Genomic DNA, 22,360 nt, shown 5'->3' with positions numbered 1-22,360 from the left:
GGTATGGTGGCATGTATTAAATGTCAATCCAACTAAGCTTCCAGCTAGGTAAAAGTGGATCCCATTCAGTTTTACTGTATTTTTTGGTTGTCCATCTCCTCAGGAGAAATCAAAATAAAAAATACTCAATTAATAATATTTTCTGCTCAGAAATCAAAAAAAAAAAAAAAAAATACTAGTTCAAATACCAAAAGTATAATTAATCGTTTATTTTACTATGGGTTATAGTATCATAGAGGAAGAAAATAAAGTTGAATTTCTTGCCAAACCGGCAAATTCAAATTGCTTGAATCTCACGTATTGACGAACAGACGTTTAGTTTTTAATCCCCACGGTATGACCAAGTTAAAAAACCATGTCCTTTCTTTTATCATCCGACCCGCTTCGTGACCCGACTTAATCCTTTTCAGACAAGTACTAGGAAAAATTAATGACAGGCGCTGTTTATAAGCTAGTGAAAACCAAAAAAACAAGACAAGCTCGTATCTTAAAGACTTAAACCCTTAATTTATAGATTCTTTCTTCTCGTTTTTTCTCCGCCACCATCTTCTCTCTCAGAGAAAGCCCTAATTTCTCTCTATTACTGCAATGGAGGAAGTCTGCGAAGGGAAGGACTTTTCCTTTCCAGGGCAAGAGGAAAAGGTTCTTTCTTTTTGGTCAGAAATCAAAGCCTTCGAGACTCAATTAGCCCGCACTGAATCTCTACCTGAATATATTTTCTACGATGGTCCTCCTTTTGCCACCGGACTTCCTCATTACGGCCACATCCTCGCTGGAACAATCAAGGACATTGTCACTCGGTACCAGACTATGAGAGGCCACCATGTGACCCGTCGTTTTGGGTGGGATTGCCATGGTTTGCCTGTAGAAAATGAGATCGACAGGAAATTAGGGATTAAGAGAAGAGATGAGGTGTTGAAAATGGGAATTGATAAGTACAACGAAGAGTGTAGGAGTATTGTTACTAGGTATGTGGAGGAATGGGAGAAAGTGATAACCAGAACGGGGAGATGGATTGATTTTAGGAATGATTATAAAACTATGGACATGAATTTTATGGAGAGTGTTTGGTGGGTTTTTGCGCAGCTTTTTGAGAAGGGACTTGTTTATAAAGGTTTTAAGGTTAGTTACTTTATAAGCTAAATTAGATTTATGTTGAATTGATCTCTTTTCCATTTTGGGTTTTGAATGTTATTACAATGGAAGTTGTTTTCGATGAGGTTTCTAGCTGGGTTTATTATCCTTCTAACTCTTTCTGCTAATGACGACTTAAAGATAAGATCTTTTGGCATTAGATTAATACATTGATGCTGTCTGTTTATAGGTCATGCCATACAGTACTGGTTGCAAAACTCCACTGTCTAATTTTGAAGCCGGTCAGAATTATAAGGTTTGTGGCATTTACTTTTATATATTCATTCTCATTTTTATTTGTAGTTGTTGTTGGTCCCTTTTAGACTAAGCTTAACTCCATCCTACATCCTTGATTAACACAGGATGTGCCTGACCCTGAGATAATGGTGGCATTTCCAATTATTGATGATCCACATAATGCAGCCTTTGTGGCTTGGACAACTACCCCATGGACGCTACCTAGTAATCTTGCCCTTTGTGTTAATTCAAATTTTGATTATGTCAAGGTCAGTACCTTTGATTTGTTGGTAATTTGATTGTTTAAAAGCAATTTCAAATCTTAAGTGTATCTGTTAAATTGAAAGTTGTTTGAAGCTGTGACTCATCTGAACACGAGCCACTAAGCCAGTGATTTGGATTATTTTGATACTTAGTCTTGACTCTTGAGTTGGATGCAAGCCGCACAGTTTTTCATTTCTTTTTCTAGATTCATTGATGTATGAATTAAGGAAATTGCTCAAGCATTTACGATTAAAATCCAGGTTCTATTACAGTGTCAGGGTGGCGCTTGATTCCACCATTCAGCATTTAGATTAAAATTTTCAAATCTTATTAGTTCTAGGTTGTTTAACTATGCCTTTCCTTATCATTTAGAAGTCTTAATTAAGCTAAAATTACTCAAAATGACAAGTAAAAATAAAAATTGGAAGTTAAAATTTTCATCGAGTATAACAAGTTAGTGATTCTTTAAACAACTTTGCAACAGAAATTTCGAAACGTATATTATTCAACACTTCAAAATTCAAGACTTGAATTTTAGTACTTAATTTTCAGTTTCAAGATGAATTTCACATGCATCTATCTTCAACATGCTAAAATCTGAAATGGCAATTTGTATGTTCTGCTTATTAATTTCTTTAGATCAGTCTTAAAACAATAACCTAACTGGTTGCATTTGATGAAGGATTCTAATTCGTTAGCCCCATGCTCTTTCCCCCACCAAAAAAAAAAAAAAAAAAAAAAAAGGAAAAAAATAAAGATGTTAGGTTGTTGCAATTATCTGGCTAGCAGATATCCTTTTTGTAATTTTCTAAAATTGACAAGTCTGCTGGTAATGACTATCTAATATTCAAGATAAAATCCAGGTTCGAAACAAGTACACTGGAAAGGTCTATGTGGTTGCTGAATCTAGGCTGTCAGCTCTTCCTGTTGAGAAGCCAAAATCAAGTGTAGCAAATGGACCTGCTGGCGATAAGAAGACATCAAGTTCCAAAAATAAGGGTGGGAAAACGGAAAATGTGATGGATTCATTTGAGTTGGTAGAGAAAATTAAGGGCAGTGAACTGGTGAAAAAGAAGTAAGTCTTCACTTGCATATGCAATTTTGAATAACTTGAACCTCTACTATGAGCAATCTTATATTTTTTATCCTTTTCAGAATCAATTGTGTCCTCATTGTGTCCTCATATATCCTTACATCTTAAGATGTTACCATATATGTATGAAATTTGTCTTCCTTTAGTCAACTAATTGAGACTGGGGCAAAATCATGTTTCCCAATTTTTGGAGTACTACAATATATGTACCTAATTCAATATTCCCCTACTCGTCCCAATTCTTAGGATGATTACCATATTTTTACAGCTCACAGACCCGAATACATGTACAACAGTTTAGTAGTAAATTAGTTATGCAATTCACAATTTGTTCTTTCTTTTGCTTGTGTTCTTAGTTTAGCTAAATATCTAACCATGCTAATAAAAAGACCAATCACGTTCTTATGATTCCATCATTCCAATTTAGTGGAATATAATATTATGGTTTAAAAATAAAATCAGATGGTTCTATTTTCTCAATCTTTTTTGAAATCCTTATATTTATTGTTGTTAGGATTTTTAATTCTTTTATGATATTATACGAAGACGTCCTATTAGGTGTTTTTTTATTCACTTTGAGGCTCAAGTTACTTTGGCAGGTGCCTGCACCTTGAGTCTTGCACTTAGATTCTAGGATCCCTTTGCACCTTGCACCTTTAACAAGTATGTTTAGTAGAATTTAGTTCATTTAACTTAGTGTATCAATATTGATAGTTGCGGTATAAAGTTTGAATCTGACTGTATATTGCCCTTGCTCTTTTCTCCACCTCGAAAGGACATTTCTCGAGTTTGGTGACTGGATACAACATTTTAACGTTACTTTTGTTTGTTCTTTGAGGAGGAAGCTATATTTTGCTTAGTTTTACTTTGGTAAGAAATTTTCTACTTTTTTCATGGATGTGAATTCTGCAAACTGAAGAGATTATAAACAAAAGACCCACTTTCAAACAAAAGAGTTCACTCAAATAGAATTTAGGGATTACTTATAGGAAACATTTTTCAGTTTTTTATTTTTTGTTTTCTAAGAAAACAGATTAGTTAGGAAATGAAGAATAGAAAACAGAAAATGTTAAATGTTTTCACTTGTTAATAATAAAAAATCATATTTCAATTGAAAAACTTAAAAGACAATATTCATAACTTTCATGATTATATAAAAGAATTAAAGAAAAAAAATAAATTTAGAAATCTTTTTATTTAAAATTTTTAAATATTAATAAAAGTAATTACATATTAGAGCATAATATAATTTAAAAACTAAAAGCATTTAATTAAGTTGTTTAAATATTTTTATTATTTTTCAATATAAATATAGATATTATAATTTTAGTTATGAAAAGTCATTTTTTTAAAATGGAAAACAGTTGAAAAATACGACTCTTGTTACTAAGAAAAACCGTGAAAAATAACTTCAAACTGTTTTCGAAATTTTAGTTAAATTTTGGAAAATTGACAAATTTGAACACAAAACCTTGTTTTCCAGTTTTCTTAGAAAACTTTTTTAGAAAACTACTTTAGTTTTTTACAATTAAACAGCCCTAATTGAATGAGTTCCTTGTTTTAAGAGATTTTCAAAGTCTCTTTAAGATAGTTACTCCTATGAATTCATTTTCCTTTTAAGTCTCTCATGTGTATTATTATATCGTTGATGGATTATAGTGACAACTAATAAGATTAAGTAGAGTTTTATCTTTCGTTTAAATATTGCTTTTTATATTACTGGGTGGGATGTTTTTTCTCTGTTAATGTTCTGAGAATATGCATGCAGGTACGAACCATTATTTAATTACTTCTCAGAGTTCTCTGACATGGCATTTAGAGTTATTGCGGACAATTACGTAACTGATGATAGTGGTACTGGAATTGTACATTGTGCTCCAGCATTTGGTGAGGATGATTACCGTGTTTGCATCGAAAATCAAATAATCAACAAGGTTTGCTTTTAATATGCTATAAAGTGTTCGCTTGGTTATGGGTTTAGGAGCTTCCAAATGAGTTCTATTACTTTTGTTTTTAGTATTATCTCAAGACAAAAAAGTTGTAGAATAGTTACTACAGTCTTGCCTTGTTCCTTTTGTATCAAGTGCCATGGTTCTGTAAGACCCTTGTTGCAAAGTCTTGGCAGTTATGGGGACAAATCCATGGTGTGGCCCAAGACTGGTGAGTTGACCTTGGCCAGCACTTTATCTGGTGTCAAAACGCTTTGTAAAGGCAAAGAGCAGCTAAACGCAATTTCTCTGGTTTAAAAGAAAATGTTAAATTCTCAATGTCTTTGGTTACGAGTTATAAATTAAATATAGAATAAAAAGCCTAGTTGGAAGAATTTCTTCTTGCTCTGATGTACTGCTTTGTGATTGCTTTTGTGTGCTAAACTGGCAATATATATAGACTTATAGCATGGGTAATTTTGCCCTCCTATGTCCTTTTAGGTTTTCCTTTTGCTATTTGGCTCTATATTCCTGGTTGAGAATATGTTTTCCTTTCATTGGCAATGCTAATATCCTTTATTTTATTTTACTATTTTTTAATATTTTTGCTGGTCTGTAGGGGGAGAGTTTGGTTGTAGCTGTTGATGATGATGGCTGCTTTACTGACAGAATTACTGATTTTAGTGGGCGCTATGTCAAGGATGCAGATAAAGATATCATCGAAACTGTGAAGGTAAAGATGCGGGTTTTTCATTCAAAGGAACCAAATATGTTTCTTAATTGCATAATTAGCTAGCAAGTACTTAACTTTTATCATCAAATATTATCACTCGTTATACTAATTTTTTGTTAATGGCTATTTGAGTTCAGATGCTAATTCTTTCTTTTGAAATCGAGAGTTACAGATTGTGGTTGAATTTGATGTTGTTTATTTTTGGGTTAATTAAACAAAATTAAGAAAAGAGGGAATATTTTTCAATCTTGGATTGGTTATCTTTTAATTCTATTAATTTTGTACAGATACATTTTTGAGTTCTTCGCCATAGCCTGCCTCTCTCTCTCTCTCTCTCTCTCTCTCTCTCTCTCATCACTCCATCATAGCTTCTCCTTTGAGTGTTGTGTCATCATTCCTAATCCTTCAAAGTTCATCCCATGCCGGAACAAACAGCCAAATCATAAATCCTTGCCACAAGTCCCAGCTCCATTTTCTATGACTTCCAAAAGTCAGGAACACTTCTCCAAATTGGTCATCATCCTCATCAGCAGCATGCCTACTGACCACACACACACACACATACACACACACGCACACACACACATATATTCTGTACATAAATAACACAAATATGTATATGTATGTATGTATATGTATATAGGCATGACCACGGTTCCAAAACCGCTGATTTTGGTTTCAAACCGCTGGTTCCGGTTATAAAAAAGGTGGAACTGGAACCGAATTGGTTTTAGACGGTTTCAAAGACGATTTTGAAACTGCCGGTTTCGGTTTTGTTCGGTTTCGAACCAAAATTAAATAACATATTTTAAACTTTTTAAAGTATTTTTTAAAGATTTATAGCTTGAATAAATAATAATAATAATAAAAAATATTATTGTTGAAAAAAACTAAATCAATTTAATAAAAATTCTTAAAAATTACTTTAAAAAATTATAATAAAACAAAAGGATAAGTTGGGAGTTTCTTTAAGAACATGTGTTTCACGGTTTCAAACCGGAGCTGTCGGTTTTAAACCAAAACTGCCGGTTTCGATTTTAAAAAATGAAGAACTGGAACCAAACCTTAAATTCACGGTTTCAGTTACGGTTTTAAAACTAAAACTGTTGACCACGGTTTAGTGCCGGTTTTGACCGGTTCGGTTCCAGTATGAAATTGAACCATGGTCATCCCTATATGTATATACATGTACATGTATGTATCTACATACATATATATGTGTGATCTAGATGTCATTAGAATGAGTGCCTTTTAGTATTAATCAAAAATAATTGGCAAAGTTGAGGGACTGATGGGGAAGAGACAAAAATTAAAGGAGAGATTGCTGATGAAGGTGGCATAGAAGAAGAAAAAGCTAGAAATCTAGTTAGAGAATAAGTTTAAAATTGAGAATTGTCAAGAAAGAGATGGAATGGAAATGAAATAAAACAAGAGAAGATACTGAAAAGGAAACAAATAATGGAAAAAGTGAGAGGAAACTTTAATTTTCTCTATCTTTAATTTTTGAATTTGACACAACTAGTGGATGGCCTAGAGGGTTTAAATGTAATATGTAAAAGAGTTTGTCTGTGGATTTCACAAAGTAGTATGACAACAACAACTAAACCTTAGTCTTTTGGGTCGGCTTTATTTGACAGCATAGTATGATTGGCTGAAATTCTTAAGGGGTTGAAGTGTTGATTTTTGAGCAATTAACCGTGCTTTTGTATGTTTTTGAGCTTTTCATCTATTTTATTGGAATTCTTGTAATGGCCCAGGCAAAAGGCAGGCTTGTTAAGTCTGGTAGCTACACGCACTCTTATCCCTTCTGTTGGAGGTCTGATACTCCCCTTATTTACAAAGCTGTTCCAAGCTGGTAAGCTGTCTTCTTAATTCTTTTTGTTATGTTTTATTGATCATGTAACTTTTTTCTCTTTTAGTGAAACCCAAAATATTTTTGGATCATTCAGTTATTTAGTATTATCAAATGCTTATATCTATGAATTTAAGAGAGTCATCTTCGGCATTGCTAAGATTAAAAGTTCGTCCAAAATAGGAGGAGAAAGTTCAAATAAGATTTTTCTGTTAAGCAACTTACATCCTAGCAATGAATTCTTGATTGATTCCCTGGGAAGATACTTGGGCTTGCTCTACTTATATCTTGTTGTAGTTATTATTATGATTTGATTCCTTCACAATTGCATGTGTATCATTTTAATAAACAAAGAAATTTAGTTACCTATTTCTGTAAGTGTATAATCAGGATTTGAAACATGAAAGCTCAAGGGAAGACCAATATTTTTGAAGGGCTAAATGAACAAAAATGACTTTTGCACACCTTTTTCACTTTTTTTTGTCAAATCATCAATTTTATAAAATATGGCCTTGAAAGTTTAATGACAACTGTAGCCAATTTTATGGTGACTGTATAATGTGCAAGAGGAGCCTATGTCAGTTGGAGAAGAGGCCTCTGTTTATTCATGATAATGATAAATTTAAAATATTAACTTTTCCTTCTAAGAAACGTAAATATCAATTGTTTTGTAGTTGATAAATAAAAAGATACTCCCTCATCCCAAAAAGTTTGTCCATGTTTCAATTTTTAGATGTCCCAAAATGTTTGTCCAATTGACTTAACAGATATTTACTTTTCCTTTTATGCCCCTCATTATAACTGGTTTTAAATTCTAGAAATAACCAATTTGTTTTAAAGGAGGACAATTTTGGAAAAGTGGGGATATTTTGTATGATGTAGCGCTATAATTATTTTGTTTTTTAAACATTTTGTAAAAGTCAACAGGACAAATATTTTGGGACAGATGGAGTATTATTTTTTGGAAGGGAAAAATTTAAGAAATTTCCTTATTATTATCGTTGCAAAGATATGAAATCTTTTTCTACAAATTGAGAGTGTCACATATGCTTCATGTGTACATTGCCACACTCCAAAACAAAGTTGGCTATTGATGTTAAAATTTATTGTCAAAATCAATAAAATTAATTGCCCAAGATTGAAGAAGTGCAAACTGGAGAGGAAACATTTGATCATTATCCTATCACTCTGGTTTGACCTCAAATTGGCATTCTTTGTTTACAGGATGGTTGTCATTCTAGTCTAATTGTAGCTGTCCTAGTGGATGCCAATTTTTCTTTTTAAATCTTGCAATTAAATTGAAGGATCTATTTTTGCTATGTATGATAGTTACTAAATTATTTGTCGTATGCTTGTCATAAGTCTTAAGTGCATTCTCCTTGAGATTTTCCTTTTTGCACCATGTTTGGAAATATTTAATTAATTCTTCTTCACCTTATGCATATTCAATTTGTGTTAATCTTTATCCATTCTGTGGAAGCATTTTCTTTCCAATTCATAGCTGATGTTTGTTCTAGCTCTGAGAAATTCTTGATCTTTGGCCTCATATGAATATGTTTGTTCAAATTTTGTTGTTTTCCATGTTCACTTACTGTCTTGTTATGTACAATATTATAATGGTTCCTTGATTGTGCATGAAGCAAGACATTGATGGTGTTAATGAATTTTTTGCTTGTAATCTGACTTCATGTTCCTCCTTTTGTTTTTCTGGTAAATTCTAATTGAGCAGTTATGTTAAATTTTCTGTTTAGGTTTGTTAGAGTGGAAGAATTGAAAGGGCAATTGCTAGAAAACAACAAACAGACATATTGGGTTCCTGATTATGTGAAGGTTAGAACTCTTTTTACCACCCACTCCCCCTCTTGTTTTTTGTGCAATTGGTGATGAGGCATTCCTGTATTCTACCCTGTCCATAAACTAACTTTTTAGCTTTCTCATTTGAGTGGACAGTCTCATGTGAACCTCCCTGGACACCTATCATTTAAAATGTTCTGTGACAGTCTAAATTAATATGGCTGTTTAGCTTGATGGATTAATATTAAAAAAAATGGGAAAAGAGAATTTGACCTTTTCTATCAGTAGCATTTGATGCAATCTGATCACATGTCATGTTGAAGGACTGATCTTCCTTGATGGATTATTATGACCTGTGTTAATTGAACTTTACTTGAGTCTGATCCTGGCTCACATAACCAAATTTACTGAAATTCATTTGCTCAGTTTGGTAATTTGTTAGTCTTTAATCTTGTTGTAGCTGAATTCTATTTTAATACTTCAGTGGTTAATTTTACACCATCTCCCAAAACACCTGCTTATTCTGCCTGTGCTCTCAAAGCCCCAACAGTTCAATCGCTTCTAATTGCAGTCATTCCCCAAAAATGGAGAGCCAATATAAATGTATGCTTCCTTTCATGTGCCAGACCTTAATTCACTCCAACAATTGGCTTAGGATGTTTAGACAATTTTCATTTTCTGTGCCTTGCTTCATTTTTGAAGTCTTGAACTCCAGAGTGGCTTTTCGAAGGACCTGAACTTCTTAAAAATTATTAAAAAAAATTAGGGAACCTGCAATGATGGCAGCCTCAATTGAAGTATGTATAGTTTTCTGGGAATTGTGTAATCTCTGTATGTATACCCTTCTCAAGTTGAACATGAAGGTTTGTTTTGCAACGAAAGGAGGATACAAGGAAATGTCTTTTGAGTTCATATAGGTTAGATGGTTTTTGTTCTATTTATGCATCCAGCTCTACTGGTTATATACCATTTCCTTTTTTGACTACTAGATTTATTTTGATGCAAGATCTGAATTTCAGGCTCTTTTTTTGTGGTAAATACAGGAAAAACGGTTCCACAATTGGCTGGAAAATGCACGAGATTGGGCTGTTAGCCGAAGTCGATTTTGGGGCACTCCTCTTCCACTGTGGATCAGCGAGGATGGTGAAGAAATTGTTGTCATTGACTCTGTTGCTAAACTTGAAAAACTTTCTGGTGTTAAGGTCCAGTTCCTACTATCTTCTCCCATGTTATATATTTTCTTGGTGATGATGGAAATTTTGAAATCTTAGCAAGTGGGTAAGCATATACATTTGGAAGTGCTTATGCACACGCATATAACCGAACTCGAGTTTAATTACCTCAAAAGAAGGTTGGAACTTAGGTTAAACAATATTTCCCTAAGATCATAACTGAAGTTCATTTTGCCGAATAGTAGCAAAGAAAAAAAATATGCTTTGAATCTAATGGAGTTATTTCTGATAATTTGACTCATTTCTTTGGTGTGATTTCCTTTTCTCCCCCTATTTAATTACATTGTGTTCTTTTTGCTTGGATTCGGATGTACTACTCATTAGCCAAGCTGTTGGGTTGTAGCTTTGAGATTAGAGAACTCATGTTGCTGATTGTACTTTTTCTTTGTTAAGAACTGTCAGCATGTGTAGTTCTTTTGCTTTTCAGTTTTCAGCGAGCACTTAATTACCTTTGACCATCTTGCTCCACACTGCATAGAATTCTTGTACTAGTATCTTTATGTTCTATTGTAGTGTGAGAATGATTTAGAAATATGTTTACTTCAATGCAATTTTTTTAGTTCCATAAACTTCTACTTTTGCTTATCATCTAGTAGTGGATAAATATGGAATTCATTCATATATTGTGTTGACTTTAATTTTGTGTGTATCCATCTAAATGCTGCTTTTTGATGTTTTTATCTTTTTAGATTTTATAATGATAGTATGCATCTCCTTTGTTTTTTATTATTTTTTTTTTTTCAGGTGTTTGATCTGCATCGTCACAATATTGATCACATAACCATCCCATCTAGCCGTGGTCCTGAATTCGGTGTGCTTCGTCGAGTAGATGATGTAAGCTATGAGATCTTGGTTTTCCTCTACTTTTCTGTTTGGGAGATGTCTTGTTTCATTTTCAAATCTGGATTGCTTTCTTGAAGGAACAAGGTTTTAAGTCTTATTTTTGGACCAGTTTACTTCAGGAATTCTGTTGTAGAATAATACCAAGTTGCCTTCTTGGAGGCTATCTTTGTAATGGAGGGATTTATGTCACCAAAATAGATAGTAAAGCAAGTGTTGGATAAAGGCTGGTGTTAAAAGACTATACATGGACTTAGTATACTAGTATCAAATCAAGGAGACTGATATTATGATGGCATTCTCTTTATGTGTGTATGTGTAGAGAATGAGAGAACACTCCTATTACTAGGATGGTTTAAGACTTTTCTTCAATCTTCAATCTTCAATCCATAGGGTGGCAATTAACTCGGTGGTTACCATTTCATTTGCTAATTGGTGTCTTCTCCGGGGAATTCATTTTGTGGCGGGATAGCCATATTTATATGGCCTAAGTCTATGGTTATGTAGGTTGTTTCTCCAAGTTTCTTCCCAAGTTGGAAAGAGACGAGAAGCATGGTGTTCCAAATATGAATATGTTTGCAGTAATGTAACTAGTTCACTAGTTTTAACAGCTAAACAGGTCTGTTTGTCTTTCCAATAGGTAATAAAAATGGATCCTGGAGAGAAAAAGGCAGTGTTGGAAGAATTTTTTTGTAATTAGTTAACTAGTTTTAACAGGTGAAGAGGTCTGTTTGTCTTTCCAATAGATAATAAAAATGGAAACTGGAGAGAAAAAGGCAGTGTTGGAAGAATATTTTATTATCACATTTCAAGTCTTCCCATAGAAGTCCATGTGTCCATACCTAGACCAGAAGGATGAGTCTTTTTCCCACTTCCCCCCTGTAATTGCTTCTCCGATCCATTTTAAATTTTTCCCCAGTGTGATGTAAGTAGTGTGCATCAATCAAATTTCTGTGTTAAATTTTCTAGTGATATTGATGGTTTAGATATTGGATTCTCGTGGTGTGTGCTTAACTATTGGCCCTTTTAATATTCAGTTTCACAGGAAAATTTTCCTGCTTCCCCTCCTCACTGTGTTCCCAACACCTTTTCTGAAACTTGCATGAGGATCTTGCGATAGTTTCGCTGCTTATAAAAGAGAAGATTTCCTTATCTCCTTGGATGCTGGTTTTTGGCTCTGTTGATTATGGATACTGTGAAGTAGGCTTGTCAATATTTGGGAAACTATCATATAACTTTATCCATGGATCTGAATCAGTCTTTAGAGCATTTTTCTTTGCTTTAATGCTTGCTTATTGTATGATTTTGATTCATGGTTTTATTGTTGCAGGTATTTGATTGTTGGTTTGAGAGTGGGTCAATGCCTTACGCTTATATTCATTACCCATTTGAGAATGTTGAACTTTTCGAGAAAAATTTTCCTGGGCATTTTGTCGCTGAAGGGCTAGATCAAACTCGTGGATGGTTGGTTCCTTATTTCTAGATCTTGACTCCATGCATGGTTATTTAACTGTACGATCAATTTCAGATAGGATACTTGATTGTTGTGTGATAATTTAACACTTCACATGACTGTATAAATCGATGAAAGTTTGGGAAGATGGTGAGTCCATAGTTATTAAAGGTGCACATGAGGCGAGACCTTTGTCATGCCTCAGCTGCACCTGACTTAGGGCTCAAAGGCTTGCACAATGTCCTAAGGTGGTGACCTCACTCAGGTGATCGACTCTGGGTTGAGGCACGTGCCTTTTTTGTGCCTTTTATGTGCTTTGGAGTAAGAAGGGCGTGCCTTTCTATTTCTTTTCCCCTGAACAAGTTACCTAGTGTTTTCTTTCAATATAAAGCTGTCTTGCTAGCATTAGTTTACATAAAATAAATAAAAAAAGAAATAAAGGAAATAGAATGCAACACAAAAACCAGCGACTTGCTTTGCTATCAGCCTCCACTCCTCCATCTAAATATGTCTCTCATCTCCTGCAACCCAACCTCTAGCGAGCAGCCATTTAGGTGTCTCTATCAATTTCTCTTCCTATATTTGTCTTCTATTTTCTTTCTTCTTCTTCTTTGTTTTATTCCATGTTATCAATTCTATTCCATTCCATCTTTTAACTCCAATATCTTAAAGTAAGTCTTTATGCTGCCGATTTTTTTTTTTTCTGATTTGTGTTTTTTTTTCCCTGTTCTGATTTTTTCTTTCTTTCTTTCTTTTTTTTCTGATATCCTAAATTATAATTTTCAGATTTATGTGTTTTACTTTTATTTTTTTGCACCTCTTGATTGGGCGGGCGCCTTCCCCAAAGGCCAGCGCTTAAGGCTCCAGCAGCCCTTTGCGCCTTAGTGTGCCTTGCACTTTCAATTACTGTGGATGATTCCAACTTGTTGAAGTATACCATATTTACTAGTTCTGTAGTCCGTGTGAGTAGAAGTTCATGATTTCAAGGGTATACAGTGGATTCAATTCTTCATCTGGAGATATGATCTTTTTCCTTATTCTTGGTTACTTTAGCATTGGGTCATCAAAATGGTACCTGATTCTATAGTTCAAGAACCGCACCCTTGTGATCTTTTGCCTACAATAAAAGGAAAGATCCACGTGTCCATAGGATTGTACTCAATGATATATATATATATATATATATATATATATATATATATATATATATATATATATATATATATATATATATTTTAGTGTATTTGTTTCATTTCTGATGCTATAATATTATTATATCTATGAAAGATCAATTCTTCCTTGTTTGTCTGTAGATCTGAGAGCCAATTTTCTGTAAGGAACAACTGAATTATCTATTTTGCATTGCAGGTTCTACACTCTTATGGTGTTGTCAACTGCATTATTTGGGAAACCTGCGTTTAGGAATCTTATTTGCAATGGGCTTGTCCTGGCTGAGGATGGAAAAAAGATGAGTAAAAAATTGAAAAACTATCCGTCACCTATGGAAGTCATCAATGATTATGGAGCTGTAAGTCTTCCTTAAAATAATATGATCTCTCTCAAATAGTGCATTCCAGTCCATCTAATTTCATGTTCTGGTCCCTTTCCATTTGGAATGAAGTTTCTTGATCTTGTTTATTTGGCTGAATGTTCTTGTTTATTTGGCTGAAGGTTGTTAAATCTTCACTTTTATAAATGTCTGTATATTACATGTTTCCCCCTTAATTGCAGGATGCTTTACGATTATACCTTATAAACTCTCCAGTTGTGCGTGCTGAGCCCTTGCGGTTCAAAAAGGATGGTGTATATAGTGTTGTGAGTGTTTTCCTTCAACTTCTTTTTATAAGCTTTTGCATTGAGAGAGTTTGAACTGGCTGCAGGTTTTTCATTGTTTAAAGGTTTTCATAATCTAATATTTCATTTTTTTTAGGTCAAAGATGTTTTCCTTCCTTGGTACAATGCATATAGATTCTTGGTACAAAATGCTAAAAGGCTTGAAGTTGAAGGACTTGCACCATTTACTCCTCTTGATTTTAAAACACTTAAAAATTCATCTAATGTGTTAGATCAGTGGATCAACTCAGCCACACAGAGTCTTGTTCATTTTGTGCGCCAAGAAATGGATGGATACCGACTTTACACGGTGAGCTGTCACTTAAGCCATTAATAACTCTGCTTTTATCATCTGGAGTTTTCTGAATAGGATATAGATTATTATTTTTAACTTAAAGCTTTGAATGGCACTTAAAGATGAAGGGTTGACTTGCTTCAATGTGTAATTTCTCATGTGAAATGATGTTCACTTGCTTCTTTATGAATCCTTTGCAGGTCGTTCCATATCTCTTGAAGTTTCTTGACAACCTTACAAATATATATGTGAGGTTCAACCGCAAGAGATTAAAAGGGCGTACTGGTGAAGAAGACTGTCGGACTGCTCTCTCAACTCTTTACAATGTATGTTGATAGCTATTTTAGTATCATGTGTTAGAATGTTTTTACCATTTTGACTGCATTGGCCATGCTATTGATTATACATCTGCATCTTCTGGTTATGATAACTGATAACTGGTTGTGTTGACTTGAAATTAATTAGCATTGACATCCTTTTTTATGAAATAGTAGTAATTATCATACATCATGTTAGAATGTTGTTTCTGGTAGCCAGTAGAAGTTCTTGTTGTGTTTCAGTAACTGGGTATGCTTCAGTCATGCTATTTTAATAAATAAACTAATGGGATTTTATTATTTTCACTGTTCTTTTAAGTCAAAGTTGGCATCCATGGTTTTGGAATTGTAGATCAGTATGTATGTTCAGGGATCTGGACTAAATGAAAGAATGATGATATTAATGTAGTGACCTATGGACTTGGGAAACGGTTTATTTTCATGTGAAAATGGTAGCATGTTTATCTCGGTGTTAGTTGTTTTGTTGAAAGGACACGCTAACAGTGCAAAGAATTTTCTGGATCTTGATGAACTCTGAAAGGGCAGTTGAGTTGGTAAAAACTGGTTTACTATTTGGTATGTTGAATTTGCAAGACAGAAAATGACATGGAGCTATTGCTGTGCTTTATTGAAATGGGTTAGAGAGAAGATTGGCATAATGCAATTGTAGCTTATGGATTTTGGTTACTTAAAGCTCTTTTTTTGAAATTCAGGAAACTTCCCCCCTAAAGTGCAAAGCTGTCTATTGAGAAACTTTCATTTTCCTACCTTTTAAGCATCTGGTTTTCTGGGCTTGGGTTTCAGGTTCTCTTGTTTATCTGAGACCCCTTTATCATTATTTGCTTTAGAGTTTCAATTTATGCTAGAAAGTTTGTATATTCAGATGAAGCATATGTTTGGCATTTGATTTTTTAGTGCCAGTAGTCCAGTAGTGTTTCTTTTCTATTCTATTAGTATTTTCTATTAGTATTCGATTAGTATTAGTTAGCGATCCTGGCTCAGTGAGTCTTTTGGCAATGGTTGTGCTTGTTGGATATGATTTTTCCATGTTTTGTTTGGTGTCCTGTTTCATCATTGTGAAATTCCATGGTTTGTCAATTATGGTTTCCTTGCTCCTGGTATAGACCACTACCAACTGGCTATGTCACTTTGGTTTTGAATACAATGTTGAATCCTTTTCTTGTCATTCATAAAGAGTTTGATTCTTAATCTGGGATAAAAAACTGATGCAGTTGTGACACAACATTTCTTTAATTTCTTTAATGTTGAATTTGTTCTGTTCTCTTCTTCCCTTTACCTCTAAGAAAAGAGTACTGCATGTCCTATGTCCTTGAGATTTATACTTTGTTTGGGAAAAATGCAATGGGGGAGAGGCGTGAGAGGAAAGTGAGGGGAGGAAAGAGTACTGCATGTCCTATGTCCTCGAGATTTATACTTTGTTTGGGAAAAATGCAATGGGGGAGAGGAGTGAGGGGAAAGAAAATTAGGGGTGGTAGAATTTTTTCTTCCTTTGTTTGGCAATGTGTGAAATTGAGGGGAGTGAAAGTTCTGTGAAAATAATAAAAATAATTTTTTTTTTTAAAAAAAAAAAGCTAATTTACATTTTTAACCTTAAAAACTAAATTAAAAAAGGCCAAAGAGTAAAATTAAAGCAAATCACCCCACTTTCTCATGGGTGACAAAATGTTGGGCCAAGCGATTGGTTTTGTACCAATGTCCCCTTCCCTTCCTTTTCTTGGGTTTCAAACAATAGAAAAGTACACTTTCTCCTACCTTTCTTTCCCTTCTCTTTCTTCTCCTGTTCCCTTATTTCCCCAACAAGGGCTTCATCAACAATTGAGGTTGGGGCTTCAAAAATTGCAAATTGAATCCACCATTTGACTCTACCAACTCTTTTAACCTTACTTTGCCCTGTTATTTTTACATTTAGAAGATTTTAGAGCTCTAGAAGAAGATTGGTTAGAGTTCCATTAACATTTGTCTTGCTTTTGACCATTTAACTTTATTTTATTTTATTTTATTTTTTATTCTTTTCTCTCATTTGAGTATGGCGTTTGGTTATTCTGGTGTGGTTTTATTGTCGGTTAGAATTTGCATTACGTATTTTTATTGGTTTTCAGGTGCTTCTAACATCATGTAAGGTGATGTCGCCATTCACACCTTTCTTCACAGAAGTTCTATATCAAAATATGCGGAAAGTCTCTGCTGGATCAGAGGAAAGCATCCACTATTGCAGTTTTCCTCAAGTAGAAGGAGAGGTACTACTCAAACTTCATTATAGTTCTAATGAAAAAGTAAAATAAAAATTGTGGTTCAATAACCTGCAAATTTTGGTTCCATTTGCATATGTACTTTTTACTTATTTGAATTTTGGAAAGATTTATTTTCTGAAATTGGGAAAAACCTTTTCTTTTCATTTTTTCTTAGGCTTTTACATTATATATGGCTGAACGTCACTAACCTTATTGATTGCTTGAATTTCTGATAAAAAACTTTGGTCTTCTTCTTCTGTTGAGACTTTGTTCTCTTTTTAATAATCATTATATGTCCAGGATCTATAAATTAGGACCAAAAGTTTAGTCCTCTTCCGGTTGAAGTTTTGTTTTGTTTTAATAATCATTATATGTCTACAATCTATAAAATAGGTAGGGAATCTATTAATCATTTTTGTGATTGAGGGAACGTTTAATCCTTTCAAAACTTTTGTTTGCTTATATTCTTCTAATGATATTACAGATGGATGAACGCATTGAAAGAAGTGTTACAAGGATGATGACTATTATTGATCTTGCACGTAATATTCGTGAGCGGCACAACAAGCCTCTGAAATCACCACTGAGGTGCACTGAAGCAGATCTGTTGTTTTTTGCATCTTCAGTGGACTTTTCCATTTTTTCGGTCTTTTGTTTATTTTGTTTATTGGATTTTAATTTTTGTGTTCTTATCACAAACTGCAGGGAAATGATAGTAGTACATCCTGATGCAGACTTTCTTGATGACATTGCTGGAAAACTAAAAGAGGTTTGTGAATAAAATTATTGGCCCATGTCTTCTTATGGTCACTTGGTCTAGCATTCTTGTTCTTTTTGGCTTTATATCCTTCAATAGTATTATTGGTCAGTGTTTCTAGTCATGCCATTTTTTATCTCTTTCATTTGAATATTAATATTGAGTTATTTACAAATTAGAATGAAAATTCTGTTCTGATTTTTTTTTTCTTTCTGCGAAATGACTATCAGAAGTCCATTTTCTTTTTAATTCTCCTTCATTGCAGTTTCCTGCTTGCCATTGTACAATTATTATTATTATTATTATTATCTAGTGAATGTTTTCTTAATGGGTATGCTTAATATAAAGCCCGGTTGAGGCTGCCTAGAATTAATATTACTATACGTTTGGTGCAATCTTCTGTCTCCTGTTGAATATTTGCTGTTTCAGTGGTTGAAATTTTTAATACTTTTTATAATAAATTTTAAAATTTCATGATATTAATACTGGGTTTTATTATCGCGTGCATCTCTGTTTTTATTGTTTGTTTCAGCTTTATGATTGATGTATTCTCTTTGCATGTTAGTATGTACTGGAGGAACTCAACGTAAGATCTCTTATCCCATGTAATGACACACTGAAGTACGCTTCTTTGCGTGCGGAGCCTGAGTTCAGGTATGCAAATTTTTTCTTCATTAAGAAGGTTTTGAGTTGCTGTTCGGTGCTCTCATTAATTTTCTATTTGGTTATTTTCTTCTAGTGTGCTGGGTAAGCGACTTGGAAAATCAATGGGAGTTGTTGCAAAAGAAATTAAAGCAATGTCTCAAAAAGATATCTTAGCTTTTGAGCAAGCTGGAGAAGTTACCATTGCTTCACACTGTCTAAAGCTGGCTGATATCAAGGTGCTTCTTTTGATTTTGGGTTAATCTATAGCAATCTACTTGCAATTTAATGTTTCTCCAATTATATCATGTTAATCTACATAGCCATGTATAGTTGGTATCATTTATAAACCAAAAAAAGCCCCACAAAAAAAAGTCAAAAATTCAAGTTGTCTGGTTGGATGCATTACAATGTCTTTTATCAGATCATCAGATTGTTTTTATTGTCAACTTCAAAGTATGATTTCAATCTTTCCTCTTTATGCTCATTGTGAATTTCTAGCGGTTTTGATTGCCTAGAAGTTAATTTCTAGTATCCGTAATAATGTTGTTTTTTACCAGTGGATGACAACTACCTCTTTATCTTTTTGTTATATAAACTCTCAGTTTTGGCTAATTTATTTTACTGGGCCTTATCACTTCTGGAAAGGATTGACTGGATTATGCTAATATTCTAATTTGTCTTATATTTCTTGACTTATAGATTGTATGGGAATTCAAACGTTCTGATGGTTAATTTCTAGTCTCCGTAATAATGTTGCTTTTTACCAGTGGATGACAACTACCTCTTCATCTTTTTATTATAAACACTGAGTTTTGGCTAATTTATTTTACTGGGCTTTATCACTTCTGAGTAGGATTGACTGGATTATGCTCATACTCTAATTTGTCTGATATTTCTTGATTTTTAGATTGTACGGGAATTCAAACGTCCCGATGGTTTAACAGAGAAGGAGGTCGATGCTGCTGGAGATGGTATGAGACTATGAGTTACTGATTTATTTATGTTTAGCTGGCAGTTACACAAGTTCAAGGTACAGGTAGCCTCAAGCTTTTTGTGTCATGTTTAGGTGATGTTCTGGTGATTATGGATCTCCGACCAGATGAATCATTGCTTGAGGCTGGTGTTGCACGTGAGGTACTCTCGCCAATTACTCTGCGGGTCATTCTTAATTTCATATGAATAATCTTTGTTTTATTATCTGTCTTCATTTTTCTAACTTAAAATTTATTTAGATTTTATTTTCAATTAATTACCATCTCCAAAAATCTCCTCCTAATTTCCCCCCGATATTGATGTGTCTGCAAAACTGTAATGGCATTATTATTATATATCTTGAAAATCCATAGATTATGATAAGAAAAGCTTTAAATTATTTCTTTTTAAACATTAGATTATGTTTTCATTCCCATACCCACGAATGTTCTTTGAATATTTTATACATCTTGTTACCTTTTATCGTAGATTGCTGATTTCTGTTGAATAAATTGGTTGAACTTGGTCCATCGCAGGTTGTTAATAGAATTCAGAAGTTGAGGAAAAAAGTTGCCCTTGAACCTACAGATGTGGTGGATGTTTATTTTCAATGCTCGGATGAAGATAAATCAAAATTAGAACGAGTTCTGAATTCTCAGGTAATGTCGTTGGCTTTCTATATAGATAGTCACATATGGTTACAATTCATAACCCTTGGTACTTGTCATCTTGGGTCTTGTCAACATGATTAAATATTAGATATTTTACTACTTAGGTCTGAACATCTGAGTTTGTCAATCCACACTTTATTCTTCTATTGTCCCCAATCTTTCTCTCCAAGTTGCTAAATTTTTGTTAGGATATTTTTGGTGTACTTTACATGGTTGGCTAGTGTTAATATTTCCAGTTATGTGATGTTTGCATTGCTGTTCTTGTTATTTCTGACTATTTACAATTTTCATATAAAGCTTTTTTTTTTTTTTTTTTTTTTTTTTTTTTTTTTTTAATCTTGAACCTTATTTGCATTAGAGATCTCTTGGTTTAATGCATCATACTGATGCCTTTGGGCTAGCTGGATTAGATATAATATGAAATGCCAGAAATATTCTATCTGGTTGTCACACTATGTACTGACCAAATCAACCTGACACTTCTTACTGTCTGATGTTTTAGGTGGTTGGAGTTTAAGTTGTAACCGGATTTGTGTACTTTGACATGCAGGGACAGTATATTAGGGATGCAATTGGAACTCCAGTTCTACCCTTTACCATGATGCCACCACAAGCTGTAAGTTGCACTAAATGAAAATACATCTTTAGTTTGAGAAATCTGCACAATTCACTTGCTCAATCCTTCTAAGACACGCATTTGAGTCTGAGGGACTAAACATTTTTAAAATTGAACCAGTTTGTTCTTGAGTAATCTCCAGGATTCTCTGTTGGTTGATGTTTCAACTTAAACAAGGTTAACTTTGTTGTCTTCTAAATGAAGATTGGGATTTCACTTGCCTTTTTATGTATTTGCATGGTTATATGGTGGTGCTATGTTAGTTTGTAGTGCTATATTGTTCACTTGATGAACGCAGGGGCTTGGTGTGTGTTAAACTGTTTCATTTCCTATATAAATTGGTGTGCACAAATTGCAGGTAATAATTGGGGAGGAGAGTTACCATCAAGTTTATGAATTGTCTTTCACCATTTATTTGGCAAGAGCTGCTTTAGTGTTCAAATCGGATGCTATTGTTGCATTATATTCAGGTTCATTCCTTTCTCGAGTCTCCAAACCTCCCTCTTCCCACTCCTTACACTTACTCCCCTCTCTCCCTTTGCCTGTCTGGGTTTGGCTGCTTTATGAATGGATATTCTTGCTAATCTGCTCATGCCTAATTTGTTGCAGGAAATGAAAAATTTGCAAGAGGGCTGGAAACTTTCCTCTTATCTAGGGATCATTCTAACCTGAGGTTGGAAATTCAGCTCAAAAATGGCAAGGTTTGTTCTCCTATCTCATGGCAAAAAGCATATTGACCATATTAGTACTTGTCTTGTCTCATGGAACTTCATTCATTTTATTCTTCAGATAACAGTTGATTGCATTGAAAATCAGCCTGCCGTCGATGTGGTATTGGGAGAACATTTATTTTTGACTGTTGGCGACTACTGTTTCAGAACAAAAGGCGTGTAATTTTGATTCCTGTATTGGAACTAGATTTTTTTTACTTTTAGTTTTATTTTGTTGATAATTTATTAGCTCATCGTAAAGAATATAAAATGAGAGTGATCCCATTCTCTTGTCAAAAAAGAGTGCAGGGACGGAGGTATGATAATTTTCTTTTTCTTGTACAGACATGATTTTGCATCATCTATGATTAGTTTTTATTTCATGCAGTGTGGAATTTTTTTCTTTTTTATGTTCACAACATTTGTAGTACTTATTTTAGCATGCACTTTTAAGATATGTTTTTAGATATTAAAAAACTATATTTGTGGGTCCCATTAGCCATTGTATGATTTAGCCAATGATAATGAAATGAACTCTTTTCTATCTGCAAGATTCAAGAAGCCTAAAGCAATGCTTGCCAACCTAAAAAAGAATCGCTGGGGTGTTTCCAATTGTAATGGGAATTTTCCATTTTCCGTTTTGCCGTTTATAAAGTACAAGATATCCACAATTAGGGGTGAGAAATCTGGACCCAATTTGTAAATTCAATCCGGGTATCTAATTTGCAACCT

At 33.8% G+C, this 22,360-nt stretch overlaps 1 protein-coding gene across 1 annotated transcript; it reads left to right on the top strand.

The window, feature by feature from the left end:
• The first annotated feature begins 464 nt into the window (after window positions 1-464).
• Window positions 465-22,015, top strand: LOC105637023 (tRNA synthetase class I (I, L, M and V) family protein). The gene is made up of 27 exons (XM_089723905.1): window positions 465-1,122; window positions 1,325-1,390; window positions 1,497-1,640; window positions 2,499-2,710; window positions 4,497-4,662; window positions 5,276-5,389; window positions 7,147-7,244; window positions 8,993-9,071; window positions 10,079-10,237; window positions 11,012-11,101; window positions 12,438-12,571; window positions 13,929-14,088; window positions 14,292-14,375; window positions 14,491-14,703; window positions 14,889-15,014; window positions 17,126-17,263; window positions 17,742-17,845; window positions 17,963-18,026; window positions 18,580-18,668; window positions 18,754-18,895; window positions 19,567-19,630; window positions 19,726-19,793; window positions 20,168-20,290; window positions 20,853-20,918; window positions 21,277-21,388; window positions 21,528-21,619; window positions 21,708-22,015. The coding sequence occupies exons 1-27, from the start codon at window positions 589-591 to the stop codon at window positions 21,810-21,812; spliced, it is 3,546 nt and encodes a 1,181-aa protein (XP_089580031.1). The 5' UTR covers window positions 465-588; the 3' UTR covers window positions 21,813-22,015.
• Window positions 22,016-22,360: the final 345 nt, after the last annotated feature.

The sequence above is a fragment of the Jatropha curcas genome, chromosome 7 (assembly GCF_041381405.1).
Source record: "Jatropha curcas cultivar XTBG-Jc1 chromosome 7, XTBG_Jcur_1.0, whole genome shotgun sequence".
Taxonomy (NCBI): domain Eukaryota; kingdom Viridiplantae; phylum Streptophyta; class Magnoliopsida; order Malpighiales; family Euphorbiaceae; genus Jatropha; species Jatropha curcas.
This window is presented reverse-complemented; position numbering and strand designations above follow the sequence as displayed.

What these genes read in the sequence shown, in the direction of transcription:
- LOC105637023 (XM_089723905.1), top strand. Translation starts at nt 589, where the DNA reads ATGGAGGAAGTCTGCGAAGGGAAGGACTTTTCCTTTCCAGGGCAAGAG. An exon ending in ATATCATCGAAACTGTGAAG is followed by an intron (nt 5,390 to 7,146) that starts GTAAAGATGCGG and finishes GTAATGGCCCAG; the next exon opens with GCAAAAGGCAGGCTTGTTAA. An exon ending in CCATGATGCCACCACAAGCT is followed by an intron (nt 20,919 to 21,276) that starts GTAAGTTGCACT and finishes CACAAATTGCAG; the next exon opens with GTAATAATTGGGGAGGAGAG.